This window comes from Buteo buteo, chromosome 3, assembly GCF_964188355.1.
Source record: "Buteo buteo chromosome 3, bButBut1.hap1.1, whole genome shotgun sequence".
Taxonomy (NCBI): domain Eukaryota; kingdom Metazoa; phylum Chordata; class Aves; order Accipitriformes; family Accipitridae; genus Buteo; species Buteo buteo.
The window spans coordinates 55,478,946-55,502,205 of NC_134173.1; the positions used below are offsets into that span (position 1 = coordinate 55,478,946).

The 23,260-nt window shown below is 41.9% G+C and overlaps 1 protein-coding gene across 2 annotated transcripts; it reads right to left on the bottom strand.

The window, feature by feature from the left end:
* Positions 1-5,173: 5,173 nt before the first annotated feature.
* PABPC1 (poly(A) binding protein cytoplasmic 1) lies at positions 5,174-22,477 on the bottom strand. 2 transcript variants are annotated; one of them, XM_075023708.1, is made up of 15 exons: positions 21,716-22,477; positions 16,719-16,912; positions 16,496-16,611; positions 14,403-14,533; positions 13,200-13,294; positions 11,470-11,607; positions 11,278-11,373; positions 10,390-10,662; positions 10,147-10,240; positions 9,845-9,955; positions 8,794-8,948; positions 8,263-8,347; positions 7,949-8,079; positions 7,552-7,647; positions 5,174-5,615 (listed from the first exon to the last, which is right to left on the bottom strand). In XM_075023708.1, exons 1-14 carry the CDS (start codon positions 21,906-21,908, stop codon positions 7,555-7,557), a joined length of 1,905 nt encoding a protein of 634 aa, XP_074879809.1. In that variant the 5' UTR covers positions 21,909-22,477; the 3' UTR covers positions 5,174-5,615; positions 7,552-7,554. The 2 variants fall into 2 exon arrangements, with proteins under 2 accessions (XP_074879809.1, XP_074879808.1); XM_075023707.1 differs by having other exon boundaries at positions 14,394-14,533; positions 21,716-22,476.
* Between the last annotated feature and the right edge of the window lie 783 nt (positions 22,478-23,260).

Below are 23,260 nucleotides of genomic sequence, written 5' to 3' on the forward strand. Positions count from 1 at the left end.
ATCATTTTTGTTTTCTGAGTGCTCAGATATCACATGGAATGTTTTAAAGTGTGCTGAGAGCTATAAAAAAGTACGTACCTCTGGACAGCTATAGCCAGCTGGAACACAACTTGATTAGGGATGTTGCTTTAGCAGGTTACACGGGAAGTAGGAGACTATTTGGCATAGATATACTGCTCTTAGTACTTAATGTGTAACAGGCCCAGCTTCCCATTTCCTTTTTTTCTTAATGATTACATTCAATCCCAACACAAGAAGTGAGAAATCTAAGTTTCAAATTATTTTTTGACAATATTCTTTCTTTGTTCTTGTTGCTCAAGTCCTTCAAAGGGACCTCCAACTACACGTGTACCTTGTGGTCTTAGCATAGCTGAAAATATTTGTTTAAAATTTGTGTTCACTTCAAATGCCATGTCCTGAGGATTTGTAACCCTGCCAGCTGCATTTTCATTTGGATACAGCTACTATCCATCATTATTGACCACATCCTACAGAAGGTAAGCGGGACTAAAAGCTTTCCTTCTCAGAGGTAGTTGTACCACGTGGACTCACAGTTGCCTAAAGAACAGCATTTAGGCTCCTGGCGTGCTGAGTCTCTGCCAGCATTGTTGAGGAATCATATCTTGAGGTTTGGGGTTTTTTTTTGTGTGTGTGTGTGCGCGCTCCTCCTGGCTTTTCAACTGAGGAAAAACCTGTGAAGAGGGGAGGCAGTGAGCGAGATGCTGACTTGCAGCTCAGAAAAGACAGGATCCTAAATGCAAATCATCACCCGGCAGCAGCAGGGCATACAAGGATTCCCCAGGTTTCAAGTCTTCCCACGAGAATAGGGAGGTCCTACACTCACCCCCTTCGCTACCAGTTGAGCTGCAGATTCTCTTTAAGTCAGCATGCTGCCTTTGAAACTCTGTCAGAGAAGACCTGGAGCATTTCCCAGCCAGACCTTGTAGCCTTCCTATGGTTTCTCTTTGCAAAGGTGGCGTGGGACTCCTAGTATCACTTGCCATGATGTTGATGAAGCAGCTAATTGATGTAACAAGATGTAGGATGTGGCATTTCCCTTTGTAAGGAAAGGACTAGTTGATCAAAGGGAAAATGGGAAGGAGGCAAGGGAAACAGGGCAGTTTAATTCAGAGTGCCCACTTCCATCATAAAAAGTAACCTGAGAGAACTGAGACTTTTTTGAGAGTAGCTTCTGGTTCCAGTAAATCCAAGCCTGTGCTGCATTTACTCAGGAGGCATTTATAACCTCAGATCACCTCTCAGGGACAACTCATGTACATGGGAAGCTGTGAAGAGCTCACTAGAGTTTAAACTACTCCAGCAGGGAGTGAAAATGTTGCCTGTGTTTGGAGAGCAACTCCAATGGAAGGATCAATCATAGAAATGGAGCTTCCTACTTAATCCCAAGTAGGACAGCCAGAAACATGTAACTATGAAAGTCTAGTGAATTGTGGTCCCAAGGACAAGACTGGTTTTTTGGGTTTGGTTCCCCCCCGCCCCCAGTTATTCCAAGCTGAAGTATGTCTATTAGATGCAGAATTCAGAATACCTTTTTGGCAAGAATCCTAATCCAAAACGTTAAGTGGCTGTCTTTCAACATCCAGTTGTCCATAGCAATCATTAACAACACTCCCGAGAAGGAAATACAAGGACTGAAGATACCACTTTTTCAAGGGTAGACACCTAACTAGTGTGGCAACTTGTAATGACACTGCCTGACTCAGGAACATCTTGATTTCCACCACCTTGCCCCTTCCTCCCCCAGCACCCAGTGAAATCCAAATTTCCTGGACTTCTGCAGAAGAGCAAAAAGAATGCATGCAATCTAGATTACTTCTGCACCAAACCTTTGATTTAGTTGCCCATAAAGCCACATTCTGCTTGGGAAAGTAGATGGTGAATACAGTATCGTTCACCCATTCAAATTGCCATTCATTTCAGGAGCTGGCTTTTGGCTGCTGCTAAGCTCTGAAGCATTTTTGCTGTGCTTAGAATGGAAGACAGGGAAGGACTGAAGGACTGAAATACCACAGAATTGGGCAAAATCAGCTTAGCATTGGGTGGCTGCAGGGTGGCAGAGGATCAGCGTAAGCCTCTGACACATGCTAGAGGGAACGTGTGGCAGAAGGAGGTGACTGCCAGTTAGGCTGCGTATTAACCGAAGGGAACAATGCTCTACCGCTATTGAATAAATTGATTTTTCTGTGTGGTGCATTGTTTTACAGTAGTACTCTAAAGATACATTGATAGAGGTACTAACAAACACATTGTTCACTATCTCTAAGATTAAAGAAAAAAATAAAAGACATTAAGTAGGTGTCTGTGGTATACAGTGGGGAATTACCATGTAATCAAGAGTGGGAAGAAGTAAACCCAACCAACCCAGGGTTTTGTTTTCTTAAGCCATTGTGATCGCCTCAGCAGAATTGCCTGTTTCCTTCCATCACAAAAGTTACCCAGGATTTCAAGCTGGTACAGATGCTAGTGCTTGACACATCCACAAAAATCTTCTACAGATCTGGAAGCACCCCTCTTTTCCTCCTTTTTCAGTTTCCCTCTCCCCCCTCCCCACACCCAAAAGGTTAAATAACTTGCACATTCTTACAAAACACAAAAATTAGTTTGGTTTAACTCCAGCAGACTCAGTGAAGACACATTACCTCTTATCTAAGGAAACAAGCAGAAGTGAGGTGGGCTCTTACTTTCCTGCTAGGGCCCCGAAACTCCTGCAAATAGTTAGGTCTCTATATCATCCTTTAGACCTCTCATTAAATATCATCCAATTCTTCAACATTTCTATTACAGTGCTAAGTATTTTTAGGTCTTTAAAACTGTCTCTAAAGCTTTAATGTTTTTATAGTCGACTTTACATAAAATTAAGGCTGTACACTCAACCTCTTATCATGTACGTATCTTGTTTGAACCGCCTCCTTTGTAGGATTTACCATCCAATTTCAAAAATTCTTATAGTCATACACTTCAGTTAGATTGCAAATTAAAGGCTAACCCAGTCTGCCTCCATCAGGACAGGACTGAACATAAGAATTGTACAAGCTTAACCTAATGCTTTTATAGTGAAGTGAGGGATTTTAAATAGGATTCATTTAAACCAAACCAATTTCACCTCTCCATACTAGGCTTATTTCTCAAATTCACTTAAGAGAAAAAAAATCCAGTGTGAAGATCTTTGCACAAGGGGAAAAATAAGGCCACTCTTGAGTTGCCTTTTGTGGGACTTCAGAAAGCATACTGTAGGGCTTTAACGCTGCAACAGGTCCAGAGAACAGACATTCCCCGCCCCCCAACACAGATTTCAGAGAGCCTTCCAGAAAGAACTCACTAACCCCTTCCTGAGACTCCATAGAAACTGTATCCTTTAAAATACAGCAACTGGAGCCCAATGGATTGCAGTGGCTAAGGGTCATGCCTTCCTCCATGACTAACAGATCTTCGTTTCTTTCCCTCATACCAGCCTGCCAGGTTTTTTCTTCTCTGTGAAAGGACATGCCATCTCCACTGCTTCCTTTCTCCTCCTGCATTATCAATTTTGATTAAGCAGCTTACAGAGTCAGTTATGGGCTAAACTGGGTAGAAAATGCCTCTCATATTGTGCAAGTCTGCACAAAGTACTCCCTTAAAGAAAGGGGGGAAAAAAAGCAAGGCAGCAACTGTAGGGCAACCCCTCTGTGGATGGACAGCTTCAATGTATCTGCTAACTTAGACAGTAAAAGTTTGTTTACAACAAAAGCTCTTGTTACTCTGTCTCTCTTGATTATTCAACCTCAGTAAGGTCCTGTAGCAAATTAAACAGCTCATGTGCTACTGTTGGCTCTTCTCACTTTTGCTGGCATTGGTTATTTGCTTGGATGCTCTTTTTAGTGACTAACACACAAGCTGACCTGAAGGTCCGATCAGCCATGACTGAAGACAGAATTATTTCTATGGTATGGTACACTAGATCAGATTTAGATCCAGCAGGAATTTATTTTAAAAAGGCACTCCCTTTTCTATTTTTTAAATGACAGTCAAATATAAGGATGAACTAGGAAGGTCACCTTTTGCAGGACGCAGCAGATTCCTGGAGCCAGTAAAACTGCTAGTTATTTCACCATTCACTAATTTGATAAAAAAGACATGAAATTTTACATAAGTTCACTGTATGCAGAACTCTGTGACACATTACAACTGGAAGTTACTGAAAAGATCTTTGTGGTGCACTGAAGTGGTGAAGATTAAGTAATAAGGAACAGCATACCATTTCAGATCACTTTCTCAGTTTTCAAATCTGCCAATTTAAAGTACCCTAATTGTATTCTTTTTCAGTAACAATTCAATAATTCAGTTACCGAAGAGCTGGCTGAGACTTTCAAAGTTGCCTCTGACAAGAAGGATTTGTTCAGCACATTAAAAAAACCCAAATACAGCAAACCTAAAATTAAACCAATTGGTCTCCTACTAACAGAGGAAAAAACAAAAAGCTAACAGTAGCCATTCACTTGTTAAGAAACACAGCATCAGAAATATCCAACTCAGAGGATTAAGCAGTCCTGTCCACAGAAGGATTTTTACTGTGCAAAAAGCATGATCTTTTGGTTACTATGCATTCAATTTTTAATACCCTGAAGCCTCACTTTTTTTGTTCTAGGAATGCCTTGTGTTCATACATAGTAATGGAATTTTGCAACACTGTATTGCAGTCAATCCTTGCTCATTCACCTACATCCATACTACTCTGCCTTCATCTCAGGGTTCCTCAGCCATCCAAGGATGCAGCCAGAGACCTATGTAGTGATTGTTCCTTCCACCAAAATGTGAGAATGAACACCACATGCAGGTGGTCAAATGGGATCATGTGTTATGTTACACAATTCCAACACAGGCCTTTTGTAGTAACATTTCTTACCAATATCTCTAGGTAGGGTATTTAAAGGTTTATTTCCAATTAGACAACGACAAGAGCTCAGACATCACGCTATTAAGGATTTAAAACCCAGATATGGATGTAGCTGCTCTTCTGACTTGTTTTAATGCCTAAGTTTATATTATCAGTAACAGGTGGCTAAATGTAGGCTAATCTCTAGAAACTGCTGAAACATAGTATGGAGTGGGATTCTAACTCAGCACACTCAATGACAACCTAGTACACTGTACAAAAGAAACTATCACAAGTAGATCAGTGTTTAAGGAATTTTTATTAAACCAAGAATTTTATAATCCAAATTACGTTTCTTTGCTCAGCTATCAATTCTCACTGTCAACTAAAACAGTGGTGATATTCTGAGCTTTTCCACAGTAAAGAATTACAAAATTAAAGAAAGGAATGCTTTAAATTTTTGTACTGTGCTGAAAATTCTTTTCCCCCGGGTTTATAAAACATTAATTTGTATTTTTTATTTTACTATTTTTTTTTAAATTTTAAATCAATAAGTAATCTAGGACTAGCATTTGTTTTGCTAGCCCCGGCGTTGCTCTGTACATAAGCTTCAAAGTTTCCTTTCCTTTTTTTATTTATTTTATATTTTGCAATGTTTTTCTCAATATTTAATAGTTTTTCCATGTTTAGATTTTTTTTTTCTTCGGTGAAGCGAAGTTCTAGATTGTAGTCCCGGATCTTTCTGCAAACAAAAACAATGTTGTCAGGTTTTAAAAATCAAAGCAGCACCTTATGTTTTCTCACACAGTTTCTGCAACTGTAATCCTGACAGCACTTTGGGCATTCACAGCATCAATCATACCAAAGTTCTCTACAAGCACTGTATCAGAGGTATCCCCCACTTCAGAGACATGGAAGTGAAGTATTTGGTAAGACAAAACTGAGTCTAGAACTAAACAGTACTCTGCACAGCATGGCCTTGGGCAATGGCTGCACACAATAATTTGTTACTGCAACTAACTTGACTGCAGGTCACCTCTACTTTTGAGGCCAGCATACCAAGGCTCACCAAGTAACTACACTAGCAGTATTTTCAATTTCCAATTACTAAAACATCATGGAGTGTACAGAGTAATGGTCTCAAAGTTTGGGCATCTTAGTTTAGGACAAACAACTTATTCAGCACTTCTTTATCCCCAGTGTGAAAGTGTCACTAGCAAAAAAAAAACCCAAAACCAAAAGCAAACCACAAACCAGAAAAAGAAAGTGTGGAAAAAACATGACTTGAATTCTGCCTCCAAAAGGAAAGTTGCAGAAATGAGAAGACAAAGAAAAAAGAAAATTAAGTAATCAAATGTTAAAGTAGTCATCTTCAACTGATAGCTATAAATGTGGAAACTAAGTTCATAGACAGGCAAAACCTAACTGGACTGAGTAGAGAATAGACTCCTATATCATCCTCAATTCCACAACATTTTCCCCTTTCAAAATTATAAAGATACCACCTTTTGCCTCTTCCTGTCATGCAAAATTAAGATACTAACCCCACAGAAGGCAATAAAGAAAATCAGTATTTGTCCTGGTTTCAGCTGGGATAGTTAATTGTCTTCCTAGTAGCTGGTACAGTGCTATGCTTTTGAGTTAGGTATGAGAAGAATGTTGATAACACACTGATGTTTTCAGTTGTTGCTAAGTAATGTTTAGTCTAAAGTCAAGGATTTTTCAGCTTCTGAAGCCCAGCCAGCAAGAAGGCTGGAGGGGCACAAGAAGTTGGCACAGGATGCAGCCAGGACAGCTGACCCAAACTGGCCAGAGGGGTATTCCATACCATGTGATGTCATGCCCAGTATATAAACTGGGGGAAGTGGGAGGATCGCCGCTCGGGGACTAACTGGGCATCGATCAGGGGGTGGTGAGCAATGGCGCTGCGCATCATTTGTATATTCCAATTCTTTTATTATTACTGTTGTCATTTTATTAGTGTTATCATTATCATTATTAGTTTCTTCTTTCCTGTTCTATTAAACTGTTCATATCTCAACCCATGAGTTTTACTTTTCCCAACTTTCTCCTCATCCCACTGGGTGGGGGGTGGGGGTAAGTGAGTGACCAGCTGCATGGTGCTTAGTTGCTGGCTAGGGTTAAACCATGACAGTATTTTAATTGACATTAAAGTTAAAATTCACCAAAAAGTGAAGTCAAGACAGTATGTAGTTTAGTTTTTAATTACTGTATAATTTGAGATTTTTGGCAAGTATATACAAATTATAGTTTAAACTAGCAATTTCATTTCTAAGGAAAAATAGGGTTGGAGTATAGTTTTAAGCTTATTTCAATTCCAGAAGTTCCTCTTGAACAACAGTCAACAGTAGTGTTTGACAGAACTGCACATTTTTTGCACGCATGCCTAAAACTAATTTTAGCTAAATATGCTTTTAAAAACAATGCTTTGATTCCAGCTAAATATGCAAGACAAAATGTCAGTAGCATTTGCTAACCAAGAGCTACAGAACTGGACAACAGGCTTGAGCACGAAATTTGTTTACAACTGTGACCATAGCTGCTACTTTCTGTGGCTGCAAATGATACAGAGCCTGGAAGCATGCTGCTTCCAAGGCCGTGGACTAAGGACTATTGCCCCACTCAACCCACAAAACTACAGTGCTCAGAAAACTTACTTATTAAACACTTGGAACCCCAGTGGGATTATTAACTGCCTTCTGAGCAGCCTCTTTAGCTTGGTGGGCTTGTAGTACGGCTACAGCTTCATCAACCTGTTAAGTAAAAAAGAAAAGTTAATAAAGGGAAGCTTAGTAATTTCTGTATATTTAAGTTAATGAAACAGTTTAAATTACATGTACAAACAATGCCTGCATTGTTAAAAAGAAAAGGATAACGTTACAGTTCCAGTTCATGCTAATGTAAGTCACTGCCGCCCTCTGAAAGAGGATATCCTAACTTCTTGCCCTGGGCCACTGTTGCATTGCTGCTACTCAACTGTGCCAGTATAAACATCTGCTAAATCAGTGTAGTCTTAATTGCTGATAAAACTAGGTAAGGCAAAAGTCCGCCTACCTTCGAACGAAGAGACTCAGGAGACTCGAGCATGTGGAGGAGTTCAGAGTTGTCAATCTCCAACAACATACCAGTGATCTTACCCGCCAGAGTAGGGTGCATGCTTTGAATGAGAGGAAATAGACGTTCACCTAGAGAGAAAAAAGCTTATCTGAGTGACAAATCTTATCTGACAAACATAGCCTAGATTTAAGGGAAAAGGGAAACAAACACTTTGTTCTACTGCTAAAACCATTTATTCCACATTTTAAGATTGATGAAAGAGTACTTTGTTCTTCTGCTACAAGGAATAGAGAAAGGTATCATGTACATACCTAACATCTGCTTTTGCTCTTGTGGAGGGGCAGAAGCCAACATGGAAGCAGTCAAGGGTTCCTGACCTTGCACATGGACAGCAGGCTGCAAGTTAATTTAACACCATTTCAAAATTAAATTCTAGTTCATAATTAGGTGCAGCTTCAAATATCTGATGTTCCACAACTCAGCATAAACAATACCTACATTCTCAGAAACATGGAATAAATTACAACTAAGTCAATTTAATCAAATAGAGCTGGTTAGAGCTGGGTGATGCTGAAGATTAGCATAAACCGCTCCATTGTGGAGCAAACACAAGGAGAATTCAGGCTAAGGTATCAAGCAACTGGAAAATACAAAGTAACACAGGATCACATCCTGTCCCAGGTGAACTTAAAATATACTTAAAACCCCAAGGCTATAACTCTGCTGCCACACTGCAGAGCCTGAATTCTAGAGTAACAAAGACAACTCAATCATAAGTGCCCCCCTCCTTCCTCTGCAAAAAACACTAGCAGAAGCATGGACCAGTTCCTAAAATGACATACCTGCTGCATAGCGACCTGCGGCTGTGTATTAAGATGCTGCTGAGGATTACGAACACCTGCAGCATATTTGTATTGTGGTACTGTGCGTACAGCAGGAGTAGCTGCAGTAGCTGCTGCTGCAGGACGTGGACCCATTGTTTGTGTTGATGTGTTAGCTGAAAAAAATAACATAATTCCATATGTGAGTATTTGGTTTTTTATTTAGCCCACACTGTACAAGTTATGAGAAAAAAAACCAAACACAAAAAACCCCACCAAAAACCAAACCAGCCCAAACAGAATACCTAATTTAGGTACTATATTATAGATTCATCTTAGTAGTATTGTCAACTGTCACATCACTGGTCATATCTAAAGGTTCAAAGCTCAAAATTTACTGGACGTTACTTTCCAGTCATTTCACTAATGAATTGCTTTTCTTACATGCTATTGAAAAAAGATTTGTTGAGAAAACATTCACTTTGGTTGAGTACTAATTTAATTTCATCCTAACCTCAAAAGACATTTGATTTCCTGAGCACATTACATCAATAGTAATCCTAAAAAAAGGATACTTTCACGAAGTAGATCGCTAAAAAATACTACTGCCTAATACATTCTGAGAGAATTATGACTCCATTACAATCAGTTCTGGTTCATTCAGTGATGTGCAGCTTCTGCATGCATGATACTGGCTCACAGTATTCTATGACAAAATAATAAGAGCTAAAATTCTATCATCTCGGTATTTCTACATGCAACCTATTATCACAATTGCCACAATGATGTTTAGAAATGGCAGAAGCTGTCATACAGTATTATTAAAATCCACACTAAAAGAAGAAATGCTTCATGCTAAAGAAGTGGGACCACAGCAGGAGTCTTTGCTGGGGCAATAGTTAAAGCAACTACTAGAAGGTGATACCAGCTTACTCATGTAGTAAGAGCCAGAAAAGGAGGGAAGTCTTACCACATGTGATATTGAACTTACAAATGCTTTTGAGAGATCATTCTGAATCAGCAAAATTAAAAAATAAGTCTAATACTTAAAGTTTGCATAAATGAAACTCACCAACACGTTGTGTTGACATGACTCGTGGAACTTGTGAAGAAGCTGGTCTCATGGTACTAAATGGTGGTCTGGGTGCTGCTGGGCGGATAGCACCAGGCATGTTTTGGAATGCTATGTTTTAGAGAAAATACATTAAATTAAATACTGAAACACTGATTGGTGAAGAGAGTTCAGAAGTAATACCACTAATATGACAAAGAGAAGACTGATACTGTAATGCCGTGAAAATGTACTTAAAAGTGCAAAGGTAAATGCTATGGAGTTTACCGCAATCACTGGAAAGAGGTAAAGAATTGACTTACGATGAGGTCTGGCACCCTGAGCAGTCCAGCGAGGACTAGGTCTAGCAAGTTGAGCAAGTTGATTAGTAGGATAGTATGCAGCACGGTTCTGAGTCTGTCAAATACAAAAACATTGTGTAACTTTGTTACCTTTGAAGGGCATGCTGAACAGTCCATTACCTTTCTGCTACGAAATTAGAATGCTGAAATTATGCAGATTTTATACACAGTACAAAACATTCAGTTACTCATCTGCATACATACCTGTGGGATAGCTGCCATGAAGTAACCTGAAGGAGGTGCTGGCTGGTAAGGGTTGATTACAGGATTAGGTACTGCTCTTACACTTGCCATTCTCTGCATATACTGGTTGGTGAGGTGAGCTTGGCGCTCTTCTTTACGCTGGGCTAGAGCTACATATAATGGTTTAGTAGCCACAATTCTACCATTCATTTCTGTGACAGCTTTGGTGGCTTCTTCTGGTGATGAAAAGCATACAAATCCAAATCCTTTGCTGCGGCCACCTTCCATCATGACCTGTAATCAATTAATTAATAACTGTTTACTGAATACAGATGACAACCTCACTGAAGTCATAATGAGCACACTATTGTACTGAAAAGATGTAGTTTTTCTCACATCAATATAAGTATTATTTCAGTTTATTTTGGACTTGATGATCTTAGAGGTCTTTTCCAAACTTAATGATTCTATTCTATTTTATATACAAAGAAAGCTGAAATCTATAGATAGACTCAGACTCTTGATTTCATGCAGATTGAGATGTAGCATTTTTTTTGTGGCATAAACCCATCACAAAGATGGTTCAAGGTCAGGTTGGACGGGGCTCTGAGCTACCTGATCTAGTTGAAGATGTCCCTGCTCATTGCAGGAGGGTTGGACTAGATGACTTTAAAGGTCACTTCCAACCCAAACTATTCTATGATTATTTCAAGAAAGGATGATCACATGCGTTTAACCCGAGATGTACAATAATCAAAAAGCAGATGTCCACATATATAATATATAGTAGAAGTGGTAAGTGACTGGGTCACATCTGTTAAGTCAATGAAATAAATCACTCTTCCTTGGCGAAGGACCACTGTTCATTTTCAAAGAAAGGACGAGGACAATCTGCAAACTTTACTTTACCTTTGCACTAGTGATTGTACCAAATGGGGAGAATTCTTTTCGAAGACGCTCATCATCAATCCCATCATCAAGATTTTTCACGTAAAGGTTTACACCCTAAAAAAAAAGCCAAGTTATTTTTGAAAGCAAATGGTCTGTGTAAATCTAAAAATATCACAGAATAAAGTTAGTCCTCTTGAATTAAAACTGAACCTGGTATCTGGTGATCCTGTCCTGCTTCATTTGTTCAAACTTGCGCTTCAGCTCCGTCTGTCTTTCCACCTTTTTCTGAGCCCGGCCAACATAGATTTGTTTCCCATTGAGCTCTTTCCCGTTCATCTCATCTACAGCCTTCATTAATAAACAAGAGGTTAGCAGTGCTTTGTATTCTGGTGTTTTTCAGGCATACAAAAAAAAATTAATTCAAATACAGAAAGTTACATAAGGATTCCAGAAAAAGAGCCAATCCACCTAAAATATCACCGGCTGAAACAAAATACCCTGAGACTTTCCGCTTAAAGTAAAATGGAAATTGCTTTCTGTGTGCTTCTGCCCAGTTAAAGAAAAGTAACAACAGATGCAGAAAACTTTTCTTATATGAAGTTGGAAAAAACCCAACCAACAAATCAAGTCACATAATGAAGCACTGTTTCTCCAGCCCTACCTTGCTAAAGGTAGAGAAAAGAAAGCAAATTAAGCTGAAAAGCTCGAATTCACAAACCTGACTTCTGTTTTTAAAATTAACATCTCAAACTGTAGTTTCTACCAGATTTTCCTATACTATATGTTAAGCTACAGCTGGCATATACAGCTTTTTTTTTTTTTTTTTAATTTTTATTCTTTCATTAAATAAATACTTAAAGAGTATGAAAATACAAACTTTTTTCCTTTATGCTGTTTTGAGTTACAACTATTAAGATGTGAAAACTCTGGCACAGATTTATTCAATTAATTTAAAACCAGAAGTTACCAGTTGTGACTTCTTGTATTGTATACCTTCATGATCAAAGCCATTAAACACATATTTACTGAGATACTAGAATTTTATGTTACTTAAAACACCCAAAATGGGATCCTGACTACCGCAAGAGAAACAATTCATCAATGAATGTATGCAAGACTGAACAATGTAGATGTAAGACAGACAGGATTTGTTCTAATCTCTTGCTTGTACACTTGCAGCACTGACAAATCACCAAAATGCCTTTTGAAAAGCAAACTTCGTTTGTTGCCCTGATTTGTTCTGTGCCGAGTTTTTCTCCTGATGCTATGTCCCTACTGCCACAGTGAACTGACACATCAAAGCAACCAGCTGACAAAGAATTAAGTTATACAGCATACTGGCATGTTATAGATATATACACAAATTAAAAGGAACCTTCTTCCAAAGTTACTCTTCAGAGTAACAGCAACATCACAGGGCTCTATAACTATTTTCTTATAGCTGTGCCAAACATGCTCCATAAAACTAATAGCTTTCCTGCTGACTTTGCAGTGCTGAAGTTTGAAAACACAATCCTTTCTGCCTTGCACAAATGTTTTGTGCAACCAAATTGGATCCAATGATTCATCTGGGTTTTGCAGAGATGTAATAATTTTCTATGCTTGTGTGGTGCCCAGCGTGAGGGAGTCCAAATCTCATCAAGAACTTTAAGCCCACCTACAACAGGTTATTAAATTATTCAAGATTCCCCATTTCTACACTAGTTCCAGCTGTCTCAGAGTATCTTAACAGGCTCCTCAAACCAACTGATATTTGCTCATAGGAAAGCATTCTAAATGACAGAAACTATGCTAAGTCATTTAGGAAGCAGACACCTGGTTTTGCAGTGTCATTGACCAATTAAAAACCCTTAATGAATTCCAAGATTTCAAATCACTCAATGAAACACATTATTTGGGTTTCAGTTATAGGATTCCTAAAATGAAGTCCAAAAGCTTACTTTTTGGGCATCTTCATGTCTTTCAAAACTAACGAAGCCAAAGCCTTTGGATTTTCCGCTCTCATCAGTCATAACTTTCACACTTAGGGCAGGACCTAAAAAGAGAATGAAATACTTAGGCTTCGTATACAGAGTGTGTTCCCTTCACATTTTGAACATCCTGCTTAGAAGTCTTAATATTTAGTTTGTTTCACTTGTATTACAAAGGACTTCTGCACCAGTAATAGTATCTAGTAAACATCAGCCATTAATATAAAATTGCTGATTTGCCCTGATGCTGAACTTCAGCCATTATGGCCGAAGTCTGCCATGCTGAATTTCTCTCCTACTATATTTTCAACCAAAAAGGGGTAGGAATTTCATCTCAAAGTGAACAAAACTGTTCTTCTCATTAAAAAAATCACAACACTTAAAAAGCATTAGTGCTTCCATCCTTTGAAATGGGTATTGAAAGCCAGAGGAGGTCTTTCTGTTAGGTATGTGCTTCACCATTTAATTCTGGTGAAAGGCCATCCCAGTTCAGCAATTCCAAACCTTCGAAAAACTGTAGTTCAAGGACTCAACTGAGACAGATATTAGCAGCTAAATTCGCTATCATTTCAACCATGACACTTCAGTAGTGGCAAGGTCTTTCCTGTAAATGCTGCTTAGTGTTGCTAGCTCATATTCAAGGCTTTGTCTTGCTTTACATGATGTCCACTGGAGAACAGCAAAAACATAGAGGAAATACAATAATAATAATGATAAAAAAAGCTGAGGCTGAGATGTGCCCTAGGAACCAGTATAAGAATCTGTAACTGAATTACAGAGTTTGCCATTTCCTATTTTGATGGTGACACATCATACACATTACTAGATCATGATCATATGCCTGCCATAATTTTGCCCTGTGCATAACTGAAGACCAAGACAGAACCAAATAGCTTGCCAATGGAAGTGTAGTGAATTCATAACACCAATCTGTACTAAAATGGAAAACACTTCTATTTGCAACTTAAAAAAGTTTGCAAAACCCATTCAAAAGACTAATTGGAATTAAGTGCCAACTTTTCAGAACCTTTTTAATTTTTTTTTTTTAACTCAACATTACACAGCCAGCCGATTCCTTGTATTACAAGGCACTGTACAGATACCATATAAGAAGTAAGCTGATGTTCACTCATGTTTATATAAACTTGAAGCTTAAGACATTACCAAACTTGCCAAAGAGTTCCTTAAGTCTCTCATCATCCATGTCTTCTCCAAAATTCTTGATGTAAACATTGGTAAATTCCTTTGCCCTGGCCCCAAGCTCTGCCTCACGTTCCTTGCGGGATTTAAACCTTCCAACAAATCTAGTTACAGGAGAACACAATAGTGTAGGTTAAAGCAAGTCTGTCAAGGTTTAAAAATTTATTTTAATCCTCTGGCATCATATTTTATTCTTAACTAGTCTCATTGTTCATTATAGGCATGAAATTATTTAGCCAAAATATTTAGGATAAAACTCCATCGGAAAAACAATTTCACTATCCTTTGCTACATCAGTGCGCTTATCACAGTAAGTAGCATAAAAATGCTTTCAAGCCATTGACAAGATTGTTCACTCTTATGAAACGCCTTTGACAACGGGAGCTGGACAATGGGAAAGAGTACTAGGTAAAGTGGCTAAACAGAAATTCTAGATATCAGCATAATCCCTCTGCTGTACTAAAAACTTGGCAGCCTTAAAGCAGTTACCATTCTCCGCTCCCGTTTTTAAGCAAGGGATATTTAACTAACCTGCCCCACTCCCTTACACACCTTTCCAGCCAGTATCAAAGCAAGACTTTTGTCTGGTTTGGTGGGGTTTTTCTGAGGGATTTTTTTTCCTGAGTTGTTTGTTTTTGTTTTGTTTTTTTTTTTGTTGTTGTTTTTGTTTTGTTTTTTTTTTTTTTTTTTTTTTAAAGGCATAGAGAAATAAAAAGTTCAACTTGCTCTTTAGTCAAATACCATTGCAAATTGGCTGGGAACACCAAAGGTCAGTTCATACCATCAGAGAAAGAACAGAAGCTGAATGCAACACTCTGCAACCCAAGGAGCTGCTCTAGTACAGACCTTATGTGGCTAACACTGATTGTAGTAGACTTTTGCTCTCAAATTTTATTGTATTGTCCAACTTTATAGTTCCAAATCTGGCAAATCCAATAAAGTAGCATACTGTAACTCAACATTTTCTTAAACTTTGACAACTTCACCCAATTTATAGTAACCAAGGATGGTAAGAATGATACTGCAAGGTGTTCAGCAGATTTTGGTAGTAAGTGAAGTACTTTAACTCACTTTTAAAAGCCTAGCCTGAATAGAAATTCAAAGCAAAATTAACTCTTATGATGTATTTTACTGAACAAAGTTTACGTAAATCATGTGCTTCTGTGACTACATGCCGACCTTTTTTTACTAACTTAAAAAGATTGTATAAAGATGGAAGATGAGTAAAAACATCCACAGTGTGCCGGTCAAGCACAGAACAAGCAGGAAAACTAAAGTTTCAAAATATATGTTCTCCCTGTACGTGGCTTGATCCATCCATCTCTACATGTAAAAATAATCCGTGATGGTAAGCTGATGCCAATTTCTGTTATCCTTTTTCCAAACCCTCTCAAGTATTTACAGAGCTATTCTTTTGCAACTATGCCAAATACCATAATGATCCCTTAGGCATAGCTGTGAGGCACACTCGCCCCACCCCCCAGCCTAGATATCACTAACCAAGTAGCCAAATAACATTTTTTTTCCTACAGTATATAACAATGATAATTTTTAAAACATTAGGTTTCTATATGTTTTATTTTCCACTGCTATTTCCTAGACCTGCCTATTAACAGACATTCATAGAAAAACATTAGTGTAATCCAACTGCTATTCAAGACTAACTCTAGAGCTTCAAGTTTCATCCAAAAAATGGATAACGTACATATCTCACAACTCTTATAAAGGAAGCATTATTCAGAATACCTGAAGAACTGTATTCTATCACAGACTACTAAGATCAGAAAACCAGAGGAGTTCCCAAATCCTTGTTACAACATTGACTTGTAAGACAACTAATAACAATGTTTTCCCCAGAGTGCATTATTAGCCTTTTCTGACCTTACTCTGCCTTTAGAATATGCAGGTGATACAACTCATAGTATTCCTAGCACTAAAATTCTAAATCCTCTTTAAAATAAGAAATTTTTAGAACAACCTGTCTTTTCTAGGTAAACTTTAAGTATTTGTCCACTATAAAATGAATTTCAGTCTGTTGATCCCCAACTATGTATTTGTGTACTTACACTTTGCGGTCATTAAGCAGCATACCATTCATTTTTTCAATAGCTCTTTCTGCAGCTTCTTGTGTCTCAAAATGTACAAATCCATAACCCTTGGATCCATTTTCATCACATACCACCTATTAAAGAAAAACCCTGTTGTAACACCCATGGAATGCTTCCAGTGTAAATTGAGGGGGGGGGAGGTGTGTCAAACCATTAAGTGCACCAATAATTTTCCACTAACCTTACAAGATAGGATGTTTCCAAAAGCAGAAAATGTGTCATATAAAGCTTTGTTATCAATTGATTTGTCCAAGTTTTTGATGAAAATGTTTCCTACACCGCTTTTGCGTAGAGATGGATCGCGCTGAGACCACATGATGCGCACTGGTTTGCCTTTAATGACATCGAAGTTCATGGTATCCAAAGCTCGTTCAGCTGGAAAAACATCATGGAATTAGTAGGAAACGCTAAAGTTATCATAATAAGCACACAAATAGCATTTGAAGTACAATTCTTCATAAAATTGTTACTATTTTAAGTCCAGCACCACCACCAAGATGCAAACCCAAACCTCCAATGTAAATAAACCCCACTCCGGTTTATGCAAGTAAAAACTGGCAAAAACTCCTCAGCAAAAGCCACGCTTAGGAAGAAGCACAAGTCAGCTGAACAAGCTGTAAAAATGCCAGTAGCCTAAGGGATTGGACCCCACTACGAAAAGATGGGATGGTGAGAGGAGAAAAATCTATCAAGTGATGACAATTACGACTTACTCCACAGGAGGAAAAGTTTTAACGTTTCTGAAATTCAGCTGGCCACTCCCACATTGTGCAGATGCATATTGTATCAATAAAAATGCTTTTAGGGGTACAGCTTGTGCCTACATGAGGCCTTTTGCAAACACTAACATAAGAACTCCTAAATCACCAATACCCCTAAACTGACAAGATTTCTTTGCTAGGTGGAGTTCAAGCCTGGTTCCGGCAGCTGTTCCGCACAACTCCTTCCTTAGTGACAAAAAAGATCCATGATGGACTTCCAGGCAAGGGACAGTTCAAAGAGATTTAAAACTACTACTTAATTTTGAAAATCTGAAATTATGTATATATTAAAAGCTCATGATGAAATATATGTAAGCTCAATGAAGGAGCAAGTGTTAAAACAGCAAAATGAAGTAAGCAGGTTTTATTACTCCAATGGAGCAGTTCTTCCAGTAGTGTATTTAGATAGAGAGGTATCAAGACTTCTTCAGTTTTCATACGTCCCTTCAAAGCAACAAGACATGTCTGTGATGTTTCAAGTCAACAAGGTATTTAAGCAAGAAAGAGCAACAGTTCTCAAGTACGGCAGACTTATTTTATGATCTCCTACATTAGCCCCTTTTTGTCATTGTTCCTGTAGGTCTGGAAGAACACTGAAAAAAGTCCCAGTAAATAGCTGAAGTCACATCCGTTGGTACTAACTCACTTCACTGCAATTTGCACATAGCAGAGCAATGTGATGCTAACAAGACCGAAATCGGTTTAGTATTAGTTTAAAAACAGTAACCATGCCAGTTATTTGCTTTCCTTAGGAAAAGGACTAAAGGCCAACCACATTGTGAAAACCCCTATGTTTTTGTTCTTTAAGTGCTGCTTTTATCTTTAGCTATGTCGTTGGATATCATGGCCAAAGAAAATCTGCAATCAGCCTCTGGTTCAGCTGGTACACCACTTTTTATGTCCCTTCTTGCCACGTTTTCAGATTACAAGTGAATGTGAAGATTATATTCTCTGAAAGACATCTGTAGAAGTTAACGAGACAGTTATCTAACATTTGCTTGTAAAAAAAATTAAAAAATCTATTGATACTAATTGCCATATTCACATGACACTAGCCAGTCAACTGATTTAAGCCAAAGCCACAAAAAATATAAGCATTGCCACTCATTTAAATAAGTTAACAAAGCTTTCACAAACTTTAATATAAATTAAACAGGAGAGAAAAGACAACTGAGATACTGATAATGAGAAACAAAAGCATTGGAAGGCATTACATTACAAAGCGGGGGGCGGGGGGAGACAATCAAAAAAATAAGAACTGTGGATATCAGACTGGCCACAGCAGAAACATCTAAGGCTTTGGTATTGCCCTGGAAGTCATTGGAATTATTACTGCCAGCACCAGCAAAAGTGCCAGCAACAAACAGTTCATTATTTCCAGAAGTAGTAACAGGGCTTCCTTTACTAGAAAAGAGGCTTTTCTAGTGCATGCTAATTGCTTCTAGAATAATCCTGACACTCCTCAAAAATGTGTGTTCCTGGACACGTTTCCCAAGCGTCTGACTCAAAGTGGGTCCATACTAGCCTTTGCAAGCATTACCACTCTCAACTAATAGTCAGCACGTATCTTAGACCAACACAATTTCTCCACAAAGCCAAGGACGGCATGGAAACCCTCAACAGCTCTCCTCACCTCTTCTACGGACCAGGAGTACAAGAAATGTCATTCCACAACAGATATTAAAACATTACGAGAATACATCTGCAACCAGGTACAAGCTACTCTCATTAAAATTCACTTACTAGTACAACTGGCTTACTTTCATGCCATTTCAGCCATAAAAGGCTGCGCTAGTTTGCAGGAGGCAATTCCCTTCAGCAGTTAACTTGTTACCAAGTGGACACACCTACCCATGCTGTACTTTTGCTGATTGTGCTGGAGCTTTTGTTGAGTGAGTCACCAGTTCCCATTTTAGTTGTGAGCAACTGGACAGTCCACTTTAGTAACAATTTCAAAATCACAGTGAATATATACTTAATGCTAAACTGTGCTATACCTACAGAGCAATAGCTATAAAATAAACAACCTCTCAAAACATAACCATTCAAAAAATCTGAAGGGAGAAGTGCAGTTTCAGATTACTCAAGAATATTTCTAGTTTAGTGATTAAACAAGATTGACTGGGTTTTACTCCGGACTATGACTCAAATTCAGAAAAGTCACAACTTTGAAATGTGCGCATACCTCGCAAATGTGTCATCAGGCCTAATTAGTTTTTGGAAGAGCTTTGAGATCCCTAGTTTACAGACAGCTGGTAACGTCAAACACACCTTCAAAGATGTTTTTCAAAACCCGAGCTAGTTGTTACTAGCTGTTTAATAAGCATAGCCCGACATGTAGCTAAGAATTAGGCCAAACCAAGAAAAGGTAGCTAGTTTGGAATCAAAATTAAACCACTATTACTGTAAGAGTAACCATTCATCCTCAGAGCTCCTATTTCAAGGTTTCAGTAAATGGATAGAAAGATCTATGGGGAAAAAAAACCAAACCAACAAACAAAACCAACAGATCAGCAAATGCTTTCTAGGTATTTGCCAAGAACATCAAATTCTAAAAATGTTGCAAAAATATAATCACACAATATCATTTAAGTATATTTTAAACATGTGCTTCCAGATACATGCCAGATGCAAGTTTGATACAGACGAGAAATACTTTTAGCTGAACTGGACTAGGCGTAGAATAAAATATGCGTGCTTCCCAAAGTCTGAAAAATACTTGTAACATTTGGATGCTTGTAACAGCATTTTTGTAAGAGGCACATTCTAAAACTCTGAATGCAAGCACTGCTCAGGTGAAAGAGCTGTATTTGTTCCCACATCTGACAAATGAGAAACTAAGTCACAAAACATAGGGTTGAACAGGTTGCTCAACTAATGACAGTGATAACGTCGGTCCTTACAGAATTCTGTCATTAGAAAGGAGGAGAAGCATTTGAATCACCTTCAACTTCTGCCTTGACATTATCATATCACAGTACTGAGCTGTGCTAACTTCTTATTCTTCTTTTTGAGTAAGCCGTACCATAGGTTTTTATCGAAGGAAAGCAAAGTGTGTTAAAACAAGCATTCAAATTGCCTCATTCTAAACAATGGCTGAATAAATTAAAAGCTCTCTGAAGCGAGGGAGCTGATAACAGGTGAAATATCTGCCTATTAAAAAGATGAGACAGTAGCTTTTACCTCTTACATACAGATATCATCGGTACACCAAAGTCTGATCTGATAATGGCTATATACTAAAGCCAATTCTGAAAGCCAGTTAATCTAATTGCTTGGAAAGTTTGTAATTCGAATCTCTCGCTTTCATACGCTTGAACATAAACCCATTATAACAGAAAGCTGTGTACTTGAAATCAAATATGTTCTAGCTGGCGGAATTATTTTTTCTTTTAATTAAAACTTAGAAGCAGTCACAGGTTTGGTTCTTTTATCGAAACACCCTCCACATGAACAAGCCGGTTTGCCAAACTCAGCACAACCATGACCAGAACTACATGGAAAGTTTCTTTACTGATGCAACTTTAGAGAACCGGCAACACGTCGTGTAAAGCAAGTTTAATAAAAACACGACTTGGGAAACACAATGCCGGGGAGTTCGCCGCAAAGAGAAAGGGACCAGAACGCAGCTTGCTAGACGCAGAGCAAGCAAAGGAGGCCCCAGTGATTTCACCCCCTCCCTACACGTGACAGACCTGCCGCGGTGTTTTAACGTGTGACGCTGTGGCCTGTGCTTCGACCGGACGTCTGTCTGTGAAACTACCAAACCACCCTGCTACGTCCTACTTCCTTCTTACGGCCTCTTAATCACGCACACGCACCCAGCTCCTGCGTAGTTATTAAGAGGTGCTAATGACTATGATGTTTTCTTCGAGCTAGCCTTCATCTCGGATTCCCGATGCGGCCGCGGACGGACGCGCCGGCCTGGGGAAAAGCCGCCTGCACGCCCACACCCTCCCCGCGGCCGCCGGGGCCGCCCGGGCCCCTTCCCCCCCGCCGAGGCCCCGCGTCGCCTTTCGGTTCCCGGCGGCGGGGCGCGGAAGCGCTTCGCCCCCCCCCCCCCCGCTCCCCGCCCGCCCGCCCCTTCCCCGCCACGAGGCGCGGGCGGCCCCAGGCCGCGTGTCAGCCAGCGGCGGCCCCGTCGCAAACTTCCCCCCCGCCCCGCCCGGCGCCAAGTTTGCCCGCGTCCCGGCAACACCGACGCCGGCCCCAGGAGGGCCCGGGCGGGGAAAAATGGACGCGGGGCGGCAGCGGCCGGGGTGGAGGGGGCGCGGCGGCCGCGCCGAGCCCTGGTGGGGGCGGGGGAGGAGAAACATGGCTCCTCCGCCGGCGGCCGCCCCGGCTCTCCTCCCCTCAGGCCGCCTCGCACCGCCGCCCCCCCCCCCCCCCCCCCCCGCCCCGCGGCCCGGCGACTCACCGTCGGCGGGCTGCTGGAAGTTGACATAGGCGTAGCCGAGCGACCGGCGGGTGATCATGTCCCTGCAGACGCGGATGGAAAGGATGGGCCCGGCGGGGCTGAACTTCTCGTAGAGCATGGCCTCCGTCACGTCGGGGTGCAGGTCCCCGACGTAGAGGGAGGCCATGGGGTAGCTGGGGGCGCTGGGGTTCATCCTGCCGCCGTCTCCCGGCGCGGGAGGGCAAGGGGGGGGGGGCGCTGACGAGGCGAGGAGGCCGCGGCGGCCCGGCGGTCCGTGAGGGCAGGGGCCGGCGGTGGTGGCGGCGGCGCGGGGAAGGGGGCACTCCGAAGGCGGATCCGAAACTTAACGGCTGCGGGAGGCGGATGCGCGGCGGCGGCTAGGGGCGGGGGGGTGGTGTCTGGCTCACTCCGTGCCGGGCCTGGCGAAGGTGGTGGCGGCGGCGGCGGCTGCTGCTGCTGGCCTCGGCGGGGGTCGGGTTCGCTCTTGTGTCTTCTCTCGGCTGCGCCGGGTCCGGGGGCTTCGCTTCACCGGGTTATTTTATATCAAACCGGCCGGTTGCAGAAGGTTGACGGGAGGTGGAAGAGGGAAGGGTTATTTTTTTAAAAGGTTTTTTTAGGATTTTTGGATTTTTTTTGGCTTTTTTGATATTTTTAGTAATAAATGGTGCGGCGGGGCCGGGCCGGCGTGTCCGGGTGTCCGGAGCACACGCACTGCGCACACAGCTCCGACGGCGGCCGGGGGACAAGGGGGAGGCCGCCGCCCCGGCCGCGCACTATATATACCCGCCCCGCCCCCACCCGCCCCCACCGCACCGCACGCCACGCACCGACAGCACGCACCGCGCAGGCGCCGCCGCGGGCGAAGGCGGAGAGACGCGCAGCGCCGGCGCCCGGACGGGGAGGGGGCGGGGAGACGGCGGCTCTGGCGCACGCGCGGCGGCCGCCGGGGAGGGGGGAAACGGCCGGGAGGGAGCGCGCCTGCGCCTCTCGACGTCACGGGGGCCGGCGGGGTGTGTGTGTGTGGGGGGGGGCTCGGCGCCAGGGCGCAGGCGCTGGCGCGAGAGCACATGTGCGCGGGGACGGGCGGGGGAGGAGGGGAGCCGGCCGGGTCAAAGGGCGCGTGCGCACTGAGCGGGATCAACGGTGAGCGAGGGAGGGCGGGAGGGGTTAGAGGCCGTGCGCGTGCGCCCCGCCCCGCCCCGCCCCGCGCGGGGAGCGGGCGGGCGCAAGCGGCGGCGGCGGCGCCGCCGCCAGCGGCGCGCGCGGGCGGGCAAGGAAGGTCGCGTGCCGGCCCGGCCCGCGGCGCATGCGCGGGAGGGCTGCTTCCGCCGCGGGGGGGGGGGGCAGCGCGGAGGTGGCGCTCCCGCCCGGGGGGCGGTGGCGGCGGCACGTCGGGGCCTCGCGCTGCGGGGCGGCGCTTCGGCATGGCCGGGCCTGCCCGGGCCTCCGTCCCCTTCACACCAACCCCCCACCCCCTTCCGTGTGAGGGTTTCAGGCTGCCGGGGGGGGGGGAGGAACGGGCGTCCTGCCTCCCTGTGGCGGCTT